This window comes from Primulina huaijiensis, chromosome 1 (assembly GCF_012295235.1).
Source record: "Primulina huaijiensis isolate GDHJ02 chromosome 1, ASM1229523v2, whole genome shotgun sequence".
NCBI lineage: Eukaryota > Viridiplantae > Streptophyta > Magnoliopsida > Lamiales > Gesneriaceae > Primulina > Primulina huaijiensis.
Window position 1 is genome coordinate 24,919,140 of NC_133306.1, and position 12,177 is coordinate 24,931,316.

The window sequence follows — 12,177 nt, forward strand, 5'->3', positions numbered from 1 at the left end:
AATTCTTATTTTGCTTGCCAAATGCTTGCCACTTCCTAATTGGTATTGTCTACATCCCCAACTCCCAGAGCCGCCCCTTTGCCCTTCTAACTTATTTGAACATCATGTGGATTCCTCGTATTTTACGAGGACCACAAATAGCATTAATTATGCGCAACCATCGTTAATGTAAAAGAAATAAATATTAAAATTTTATTTTAATGAGCTTGATTTTCATGTTTTAAGTATCCAATGATCCTTGTTTGTATAATTCATCATACGTAGCACAGAGCGGTTTTGGCCAATTTAATAAATTATCTTCTGTTTACACATTGAATCCGAGTTTTTTTTTTTTTATTATAAATCCATATCAATTGTTCTATCTCAAAGTACAAACCTCACCGTTCTCTTCTCAAACCAAATTTTAATTTATTTTCAGTTCTTCCAAAGAAAAATACTAATTTGTTCTCTTTTAAGTATTCATTATATACGAAACATGTGTGTCATAATGTCTAGTATATAAATAAAAGAATATACAATGTCAACATACATGTTAACTTTTTTTAATGATGCGGGAACCTGCAATTGCTATCATTTGATGCACGTTAGGTAAACCCTCAGAACTAACGTTATATCTTGTAAACTTTATGTTAGTCAGATAAATCATACTGGAAAACCATGTATGACAAACTCGCTGGAGAATATGTTTGTATAAGATAATCATATTCATGACTATTCTTATTCTACCAACTCAGGCACTTTTTGAAAAGATAACAAATGGGCTAAATTAAATTCGATTGATTTTAAATATATTCAGAAACAAAATTTAAACCAAAATTGATTTGTTAATTGGATACATATTTAGGAGTTGAAACTAAAAATTTATAAAACTATGATTATTCTTTTTCATTTAAAATGATGTAAATATCCAAACTCGCCACCCCAAATACCTCCAAACCATGTCAACTTTTAACTAGAAGTCGAATATAATCTATAAATTTCTAAAAAGAACTAAAAGTACATCCATTTTTCATATATAATAGAAGTTGGAATGATTAAAAGTCAACGATTGGAGCCAGTCAACGTTCTGTGCTTCGGTTTTTTTCGACGTAAAATCCCATTTCGAATCTTTCAAAAATTTGTATAAAAAAAAAAAAAGCAAAAAACACAAAGCCCCACTTTGAATCAAGCCACCGTCACTACATAAAATCTAATTAATTCCCACGTGCACTAATCCCTTTCCTAGAGACACGTGCTGCTTGCTAAGACATGTCAAAGTAACCAATCGGGTTCTCCTGTGATGAACATGTTCCATTTCCCCGTCATTTTATCAGCATAATTAATGCGTGCATGTATATAAAGTGGTGCGTGTGTGTATATATATATAGTTGCATGCAGGACTAAAATCAAGTCTCTAGAAAGAGCTAAATCATGGATTTTGATCAAGAAAACCAGTGGTGGAATCCATCTTCTTCATCAGTTGATCATGATCATGCGCTTGTTACGGAAGCAGACCCTGATGAGAAATCGAGCATTGCATCCATGCACAAGAAAAGGGGTGGACGGAAAATAAACAGGAGGCTCTCTGAAGTGCGTGATCCCAACAAGAAATCAACAATATCCTCCGGTAACCCTGAGATGGCGGTGGTCGCACATGACATGGCAGCCGTAACGTTGCGTGGTAAGGTCCCACTGCTGGATTTCTCTACTTCTGTCTGCCCCCCTGGGATGGTGTCTTGCGCCGATGATATTCGAAAGGCTGCTAGGTATTCCTCATGTTCTAGTTCTTCTAGTTGTATTATGAGTGAATTCCCTGCAGAAAAATATGCTCCCGTAGACAAGATTTCGAATGCTTCGATGATGGATTTGTGGGGAAGTAACGTTGGTTGTGATCACGGGAATATCGAATTTGTGGACGAGGAGGCGGTGTTTAACATGCCGGATTTGGTGAATAGCATGGCGGAGGGAATGCTGCTGACTCCACCGGCTATGAAAAGAGGATTCAAATGGGAAGACATAGATGATGACTACACTTACTTGGATTTGTGGGGAAATTCATAAACCCTAGATCATTCTCTTTTAACACATTCTATATTATCAATTCTTGAAATTAAAAATTATACCATTAATTGGTGGAAAGATATAGTTAGATTCTGCAAAGATTTGGTAAATCTTTGATGGGCTTTATCCTTTTGGCTAAATTTCTTTAGGCTATCTGTCCATGTTGAAGTAAGAGCTTGGATAAATATGAGCCCCTCCGTGATCCTGATAGGCCGGCCAGGTGTTTTTCGCCGTTGTGGGTTTCGGGAGGTCGGCCTAGATGACCTCTAGGATGACCTCCCAACTAGAGTCCTCGAACACTGGGCCTTTAACCGGATGGGCCACTAAGAATGGGCCTGGTCCATCACTGATCCTGGGGTATCACTGATAGATCTAAAGTTAATGAACTAAATGATTTATTTATTTTTACACATTTGGTTAAATTGCCTGAATTTTCAATTTTACCAAACAATAATGAATGACAAAAACTTATGTGAGATGGTCTCACGGGTCGTATTTTGTGAGACAGATCTCTTATTTGGGTCATCCATGAAAAAATATTACTTTTTATGCTAAAAGTATTACTATTTATTGTGAATATCGGTAGAGTTGACCCGTCCCACGGGTAAAGATTTGTGAAACCGTCTCACAAGAGACCTACTTATAATGAATTGGCACACGATCTGAGTTTCTGAAATTAAGGAAAAATCGTCTCCATGGGTCGCACTTCACATCCACCTCACAAAGGGGGAAAAATAAATACAAAGTCTATATGGGAGGGGAAATTACGGCACCACTAAGCATGGCTCGTGTGTTAAAAACACTTTCTTTAAAAAATATATTTTTTTCCTTAAAAAATGTAATGTTTACGAAAACTATTTTTTAAAAAGACGCTTAGAATTAAGCTGAAATTTATGACTCTGGTATTCTTTTTAATATTTAAAACAAAGCATTTTTTAATATTTATTCAAACGTCAAAACCGTTTTTTTTTATTTTAATAAAACATTTAAAAATTTGAACTTATTTAAGTGAGTTTTAAATCTACAACTTCTGTATTCACACTTACTTTTTTTATTTTAATAAAACATTTAAAAATTTGAACTTATTTAAGTGAGTTTTAAATCTACAACTTCTGTATTCACACTTACTTTAAACCCTAAATATTTCGAATATAGTTTTATTTGAACATCTTTCTCTTTAATCATTAAGTATTTCTCGAATAATATAATGGTCGGTGATACAATGGTGCATTTTATTCATTAGAGACTTTACTTTACAAAAGCACACGTTTCTTTATCTACTTCGTCTCCCATTATTATATACACAAGATCACTCGTAAAAAATTAAAAAAGATATTTTGAAAATAAAACAGTGTGTTTTTTAATGTTTTATATATAGAAATTAGTGTGCTTTTGTTTTCTCGAAAATTAAATAAATTGGTGTTTATTTGAGAAAAAACAGTTTAAATAACGAAAATATTATTTATCAATTATCATATATGTGAAAACTGAAAAGAGCATAATAACGCCCCTTTAAAAAAATAAATAATCATATACAACTCTTTTTTCCTAAAAGTTTAGCAACAAACCCCTTTCTTTTTTGTTTGCATATGACCCAAATTTTATTTAAACAAGTGAAACAAAAGTAAATAAAAATAATTTATATTTTTATAAAAATTTAAATAACAAACAACAAATTTAACTTAATAAAAATTCAAAAAAAGTACTCTTTTTTATTATTTATCATTATTTTTTTTGAACAAAAAATCGGATTGATAAATAAATAAATAAAAATCAATATTCGATTGGTCAATATTCTTACAATAGTTCACTTGTGTTTGGTTATATTTGTAATTCCATGCACGTGGATATGAAAATGAAAGGCGAGGGGTTTTGCTTAAATTTTAATAAAATAGGGTTGTATTTGATCATTTATTTTTCACATGAGATTTTACGTTCTTTTCGGTTTTTACATTGGTATTGAATGAAGATTTCCCGTTTAACGAAAAAATATAAATTAAAAAAGGTGTTAGTGAGTTATGTGTTCATGGTATAATAAAGTAATTACAATAATTAATAATTTAATCAAAATAAAAATGATAATATCAATAAGATTTAAATATGATCATTAGTTATAAATAATGAAATAATCTTGATCAAATATTTTTTTTAAAATATTTGAAATAGTCAAATAAACTTGATTAGAGTCATTTTTTAAAAATAAAATTTAACCAATGTTACTCCCCCTCAAATATTTTCCTTTATCATTTTATGGAAAAAAGGGTAAAGATGACATCATATTAAAAAATGAGTAAAATTCATTTTGGTATAAAAACTTTCGATATATGAATTATTGTAAATTGTTTAATTGTTGTATAAACTATTTATAAATCAATAAACATGATCAATGGCACGTGGTGACTAAATTACCGATATGACTACGCGTGAAAAATCTCACTCATTCTCGATTTAGTAACTCCAATGGTTGAATTTAGACATTTTTGCCAAAGCGGGGCCATTTCTATTTAGATTGACATACATATATATATATATATATATATGTAATTTTAGAACTAAATTGGATCCAAATACGAGACCTTTAAATGACATAAACAGGAACTTTAGTTACAATTCTATAAATTCGGAAAACAAAGGGTTGTATTCGAGGGGGGAGATAAAATTATTTAACCAAGAATTACATACAGATAATATGAAAATGTCTGAAGGGGAAACTTCCACGCAAAACAACACAAATATTCAGACAAAAATATTACTATTACGCAAAACAACACAAAAATTCAGACAAAAATATTATACATCTTCAAAACAAACTAACCCAAAACCAAAATATTTGAAACAAAAGGGGAGAGTCTACTTGGTTACTATCTACACGTACGCATGACAAGTTCCTTAAATTTCTATCTCCTTTGGAAGTTAAGGAACTTGATGCCATAGGCGAATACGAAGAAGAAGATAAGAACCCAACCTACGTGCGCGAAAACAACAGGAATAAGGAAGTCATGATCATAGCCCAAGCTATCTTTCAGGAAGTCCTTCACCGTCGTGTTTCCAAGGCCGCCTGCTAGTTCCAGATCACTGGTCACATCGCCTAGTTGGGATGTGAAAACACCATATATCGTCCAAGCAACCGGAGAGGCCCAGTAATACCATCTCCACCATACTGGAATAAGCTGCAGAATGATGAAGCATCAATAAGTTCGTGTTTTGGGAAGAATGATTTCTATTACCGATGCAGCGAAGAGTTGAGTATACTTACAGGACGAGGAACGAGAAAACCAGAGAATAAGTTCCAGAAGCTGAGGAAGAATGACATGACAATGGCAGCGATTTGGTGACCGGGAGTCAGCGCGACAACCATCATACCATACATTGAGAAGTAAGTGAAGCACATGAATATGAAGTAGTAGAAGTAAAAGAACTTTTCTCCTGTCCACTGGTATCCAATCATGGAGTAAAGAAGTAGAGAGTAAATAAGGGTCTGAACTACGACGTAGATAGTCTCTATTGCCACCTACAAGCACACTAATAGGTTAGAATTATTTCTTGACGATACATGGTATTCCAATCTGAAAAAGTCGGAGAAGTATGGCCATTCTTACCTGAGCAAAGGCATATGGTAACTCCGAATACATTCCGGCGGCCCTTTCACGGTAAAACACCGTTCTCTCGATCGCAACTACTGATTGAACTGCCGAAGCATTGCCAGCTCCCAAGAACATAACTGCAGCATATGTAGCTCCGAGCAGGTTGAGCAAGTCTTGTTGTTGGCTTCTGTAAAGAGGAAAATGAACGGAATTTTAATTAGACCAAATGTTTTGCATTGTGCTTTCTTGAAGAGATTTTTGCTTACATTTTATCACCCTTTTGCCAAAATATAACTCCAAACATAATGCCGATGACGATGGTTGTGAAAAAACGAATGACATTATACTGTGAGTTTCTCCAGTATGACCAGTGTTGCTTCCAGAAGCACGCCTTGCACTGAGTTAGAAAAGATTGTGAAAATTGAGTAGGGAAGAATAGGTCTTTAGACCCTGGTGCTGGTATGCTTAGTTCCTTTATCAAATCTTGGTTCCTCCTGAAAATTGTTCAGCAAATCAAAGGAATATAAGCCACGCCATTTCATAGTTTCTTGAAGAGAATGTGTATTTAGACTCTGTTTTAGGGAGTTGGGATGTTTATTTGCTTACCGATAAAGGCCGGATTTGGAGTAAATCTCTGCAAAATCAACACCAAGTTGAGCTTCAACAGTAGCGGAGCTGACATCCAACATCCACGTAGCTGGATTAGTACCCTCTTTAATCTTCGGAACGCCTTGTATGGCCTGTTTGATCAAATGGCATCCATATCTTTTCTTATTTCTTTTGATTTTTTGTGTGTGAACCAAGAAACGACTATTAAAACAAAAACTTGCCTCAAAATATTCAACAAGTTTGTGAGAATGGCGGCCTAGGGGTCCACAATAAATCACCTGTCCACCTCTCTTCATCAGCAGGAGCTGAAAGAAATAGTCATTGCAAAATCGTTAAACCAGATAAAGATGCCATTAAATTACGAAAATTGTCTTCAGTGATAAATTATACCTCATCAAAAGCTTCGAAAATGTCTATACTAGGTTGATGAATTGTGCAGACAACGGTTCGGCCTGTATCCACTGTATTTCTCACTGTACGCATGACAATGGCAGCGGCTCTTGCATCGAGCCCAGAAGTTGGTTCATCCATAAAAATTATAGAAGGATTCGAAACTAACTCGACGGCAATAGTGAGCCTCTTCCTCTGTTCTGTCGAAAGGCCATTGACTTCTGGAAGCCCAACAAGAGCATTTCTCAAAGACTTAAGCTCAACTAAATCCATTACCTCCTCCACAAACATCTGAAACATGAAATGCAAATTCATTCAAACTCAATAGTATTATCGAGTAGTGTAAGTTTAAAGGGAATAAAGTGGTTGTATCGGGTACTTGCCTTCCGTGCTTCTGTATTTACATCAACAGAAAGGCGTAGCCAAGCAGAATATAGAAGTGATTCGTATATAGTAACATAAGGTGAATGGATATCGTTTTGTTCGCAGTAACCACTGACTCGAGCAAATGTTTCCTGGTTTTTTGGGTAACCTGAAATGTTTATGGTTCCTTCTATATATCCTCCCGTTTTTCTACCGGCCAAAACATCCATCAAGGTTGTCTTCCCAGCGCCACTAACACCTACTAACGCGGTTAAAACACCAGGCCTGAAAGCACCGCTGACGTCTCTTAGTAACTGAAGCCTTTCCTCAGTAACCCCTTGAGTCTTCATTTCCTATACGAAACAATTCTACAATTAGAAGTTTAATATTTTAGCAGCAACAACAGTTGCCCTATCTTATGTGGTTACTCGTGTGACACAACAATGAAACACAGTTCTAGGTTGCCGTATAACAATGGCAGAGCCAAGATCCGAGAATCAAGGATGCAAAGATTCAAAATGCTCGACAAAAACTAAATTTTGGTCCTATGTCATAAAAAATCAGAAGTTGTGTTCAAATACAAACCACCCTACCTCAGCATTATGTTATAGTTCAAAAGACTTGACTTACATCATTGCAACACTAGCTGTAGTTTTAGGTAAAGCGACGTACGCCTAGTCGTAAAAGTGCAATATATGCGCATAAGATCTTGCAGACACAGAAACTTACAGCAGGCATGTCGACATAATAATTAACATTGTTGAATGCAAGGGAAAGTGGCTGGAAAGGTAAAATCATCCCTCTTCTTGCTTCATTGTTTCTTGAAGCCATTTCAATATTAGACGTTGTTTGTCGTGTGTTCTTTCTTTCCTCGTCATCGTCTGCTATGACAGCTTTATTATCACCCAGAGCTGAGATTGAATACACAATACAGATAAGGTAGGGGTTAATGATCATTTACTTTAGCATAGAACTTCACTTACGATTAAATTTAAGTGTCCGACTTACGGTTTAAGTATGTCAAAGCTGCAATAAATAGAACGTTGAACAGAACAGTGAACCCGAAAAGAGCAAAGATGCAGATCCAGTACCAACTTTCAGTTCTAAATAAACCTCTGTCCTTAAGAAGAGTTTTCCCCACAGTTGGTTCGGTTCCATTTGTAGGCTGAGACAAAATTATCATAAAAACCATCAAACGTTACATAATGTGCAAGAATTGCAACCGAACATCGTGGAGAACTTACTGTGCTCCATCTCTCAGAGAGAAACTCGTTAATGGCAATGGCGTTTTGGCCGTACATCATCGGAGAAATGTAGTATCCCCATATCATCCAATCTTGAATGTCGTCTTTAAGGCAGGAAAACATTGCATTTTATCACTAGATTCTTGATTTCTCAGCCAAGATAGGAAATATTATTCGAGAACTTATATAAATCATTGATGGAATGATGAATCACCTACCTTTCGCAACGACAAAGCCTCCTAGCACAAACACCAACAGTAAAGCGAAGGATCCGAATGTGTTTGCAACAACTTGAGTTCTTCCAGCTGCTGCGATGAAACGGAACAAAGAAAGCGCCATCTGGTGTACCCCGATAAATGCCAGGAATTGCTTGAAAAATCTGGAAAAAAAAAATGATAAAAAATTATTCAAAACATCACTTAAAAAAATCTAGTACTCGTTAACATGTACAGTAGGACAGAGTGAGCCACACCATCAAAATCTCTCTGATAGTAAAGATGCAATGCAAATTTTTTAATAGAAACATAAGCCAATCACTTGTGAACTTGTGCTTACCTTGCCGGTGAGGGTGCAAAGCCGATAGAGTAGTACGTCAAGACGATCCACAAACCAGACTCCATCACTGAAATCGGAATTCGAAGAACCCCAATTGGCAAGGCAAAAGCCCAAGCCGGATAAAATAATGAATCCCTTTGTTTGAAAAATACAGGAAGCCTAAAAACCGTCATTGCAAGCTCTTGCATCCCATTAAACATCACATTAATAAGACTGAAGAACAATGCTCCCAAAAATTTTGAAGAATCTGCCATTGTTCCAGCTTTCATCTCCGTTCTTAAGAACACCGTCAAGGCTATGGTCGCCATTATCGTTATTTGAGTAGTTTTAAATATATATACAAATGAGCTACGCTTCATCAAAAGCCATTCCCTGGAGAAACAAGCCCTGAAAAGCTCCCAGTTCGAGATTCCATATTTCTGTTTTACCAAAGCTGCTGGATGAGCTGATGATTTATCATAAGGAGTTCTGAGTTCTTCAACAAGTTGTTGCCCGGTTCGAAAAGAAGCGAACGCCTGTGAAAACTCGGGTACGGAGATATAATGATAAGGTTGATTGTTTCTGCACCAGTACTGAGCTTGATCCTTCTTTGAAGTAACTTCTTGTAGAAAATCAGCAACTCCCTTTCTTTCAGGACATTTGAATCCCATGAACTCGAAAAAATTGAGTACATCTTCACGAGGACCCTGATAAACAATCTGACCATCTGAAATAAGGATAACATCATCGAATAGTTCATATGTTTCCGGAGCCGGCTGCAATAAAGATATGACCATGGTTACATCATTGATATGAACCATTTGTTTCATAAACTTGACGATTTGGAAAGTTGTGGAGCTATCCAGTCCTGTTGATATTTCATCCATGAAGAATGCTTTTGCCGGTCCTACCAACATTTCACCTAAATTTTGCCAAAAAATCGAATAAAGAACCGAAATTTCATCAATATAAGACACAAAAACAGCAACTCTTTCACCAAAAAATTGTTGTGGAATCACGTACCAGTGGTAACACGTTTCTTTTGTCCGCCTGAAATTCCCCTTCTCATTTGGTCTCCTACCATAATGTCAGCACAAATATCCAATCCAAGAATCTGTTGAAAAATCGTATGTCAACCGTTTCTGCTAATATAAAGAACAAACTTTGGATGCAATGAAAGGGGGTGAAACGACGGACCTTTAGCACATAATCAGTAATCAAGCTTGTTTCTTGACCAACCATAGCTGTGGCTTTCATGAAAGCATCAATCTCAGGATCTGGTCTAATACCTGATTCTTTCTCTCTTCTTGATAACTCTGTCAGCAAATCATACCTTGTTCCAACTCCTAAGCATCGGCCCGAGAAATCCAATGTCTCACGAACTGTCATTTCACCGTAATGAAGATCGTGCTGGCTGATATAAGCACAGGTTCTTTGAGGGACAAATTCATGAAACTCGTGCCCACAATATGTGATTTTGCCAGTCACCTGCCATGATACACTCAAGGTCAGAATCATGTTAAGTAAGCAAAAACTATGGCAGGATCTTGGAAACGATGATTCGAACATATACCCGCATATCATCATCAGCTTTTCCTGCAAGTGCTTTTAGAAGTGTTGTTTTTCCCGAACCCGGTGGCCCGAGCAGAAGGGTCATCCTGAAATGAAACACCAAAAAATTTATATAAAACCAGCAATGAAAAAATTATATACTGAATCAAATGGAGATATATGAAGGATGTACGAGCATACCTTGATGGTCTTATAATTCCACTAACTTCTTTAAGTATTTGAACAACTCTTTTTTTTGATGGAGAAAGGCCAATCATTCCAAGAGTTCCCTATTGGAATTATGAAGTATTATAAGCTAATCCTTAGATCTATCGATAACAGTCTTTTCTAATTAAGAATCTTGAAAGATATTAAATAAATAGATCAATACCTCGATTGTATTGAGTGTGGAATTGAGCAGAGTTGGTAGGGCTCTTGTTCCAACATAAGCATCTCCCTCTATGGATAGATTCTGAAACCTCACCTCAATCTTTGGAATCTCAACTCCTACCCTGTTGAAAGATGATCAGTTTATTTTGTCAGATTTCTTGAAAACATGATCAATCAACTCAGAAAAACACAATAGAAATCTCTTGAAATAACCAAGTTTTAGAGTAACCATGGTTTTTTATTCGAAATCTTAACTAACTTACAGGGCCTTTCTCTCATCTGAAGATCAAGAAACTTGAAAACCGGATGAGAAGCCAACCGAAAATTCAAATTTTTCGTGACATAGAAAGCAAAATCCACTATATTTTACTTAGGTTAATGCACATGTGTAAACGTGCACCTGTCTGTTCTATTTCTCAGCCTCTGAAGAAACTTTTCATTATCCTCTTCGACAACTTTAAGAATACTCTCCATCAACACCTTCTTATCCTGCACACCAAGATTCGCCACATCCACCTCCGCATGCACCACCTTCCCATTGCTCATCACCTGCTGCAGCATCCCTTTTCTCAGTCGATCGTACGTCGGAAGCCGCTCGATGGCTGCCCATTTCAGCTCTTCCTCGTCGTCCAACGCCTGCCGCCTCGTGCTGTTCCTTGAGAACACATCCGGCGGCCCCTGCCACACTTCCCTTATGCTTTGCGACCTCCAGCTCCGCTTGCTGCTCATTGTCCGGGACAGATCATCCCCAGCCAACGCCGCCGCAGCCATGATGATCAATATTTAACAGCTGCTATATCTTTCAAATATTTTCTTGAATTTTAGCTCCTTCGAATTCTGCAGCAGCCCTTTTCTTGTTCCAGCATAAAGATGATTCTTATATATATAATAATAATAATAAATCAATAAAAATGAAATAACGGAATGATGACTGTTTGTAGTTTCTGAATCATTCAATTTCGTTGAAAGTAATGAACATGGCTGGCGCGTACAAATTTTCTTGGTCTGGACATCATTTACATTGATATAGACACATTTAACTATATATATAGATATAATTAAAAAGTTTCATTTAATTAATTAATGTGGTCTAGTGTTAATTGGGTTCAATGGTGGTCAAAATTAGGCAGCCAACACAGAGGTTGCGGTTGCGAGGTTCAAAATAGAGGAGGAAAGTGAAGTTTAAATATTCAGAAGATGGTGAGTGATCGGATGCGGTAATGGGTTGAGAAATTCTGGGACGTTGATTCGGATAGATGGAAGATTATGAAATTAATAATGTTCCACTTCGGAATTAATATAATATATAAATTTTATTATGTAGCTTCGAAACTTTAGAATCCAGATTTAACACAATTAAATAATCACTAGAAAATATTAATTTAAAAATATTAATGAACTATTAAAAATGTAATTAAGTTAAAATATAATTTGTAGATTTTTTACTCAATAATTAATTAATACTAGATGAA

The 12,177-nt window shown here is 35.8% G+C and overlaps 2 protein-coding genes across 2 annotated transcripts; one reads left to right on the forward strand and one right to left on the reverse strand.

The window, feature by feature from the left end:
• Positions 1–1,410: 1,410 nt before the first annotated feature.
• On the forward strand, positions 1,411–2,040 carry LOC140972818 (ethylene-responsive transcription factor ERF027-like). The gene has a single exon (XM_073435262.1). The coding sequence runs from the start codon at positions 1,411–1,413 to the stop codon at positions 2,038–2,040; it is 630 nt and encodes a 209-aa protein (XP_073291363.1).
• A 2,869-nt stretch (positions 2,041–4,909) lies between these two features.
• LOC140987869 (pleiotropic drug resistance protein 2-like) lies at positions 4,910–11,725 on the reverse strand. Its single transcript, XM_073456588.1, has 19 exons — positions 11,106–11,725; positions 10,707–10,827; positions 10,517–10,605; positions 10,338–10,422; positions 9,962–10,252; positions 9,788–9,878; positions 8,786–9,686; positions 8,449–8,609; positions 8,231–8,334; positions 7,995–8,151; positions 7,716–7,897; positions 7,007–7,339; positions 6,624–6,914; positions 6,455–6,538; positions 6,231–6,364; positions 5,891–6,118; positions 5,640–5,811; positions 5,297–5,551; positions 4,910–5,210 (listed from the first exon to the last, which is right to left on the reverse strand). The coding sequence occupies exons 1-19, from the start codon at positions 11,474–11,476 to the stop codon at positions 4,938–4,940; spliced, it is 4,323 nt and encodes a 1,440-aa protein (XP_073312689.1). The 5' UTR covers positions 11,477–11,725; the 3' UTR covers positions 4,910–4,937.
• Between the last annotated feature and the right edge of the window lie 452 nt (positions 11,726–12,177).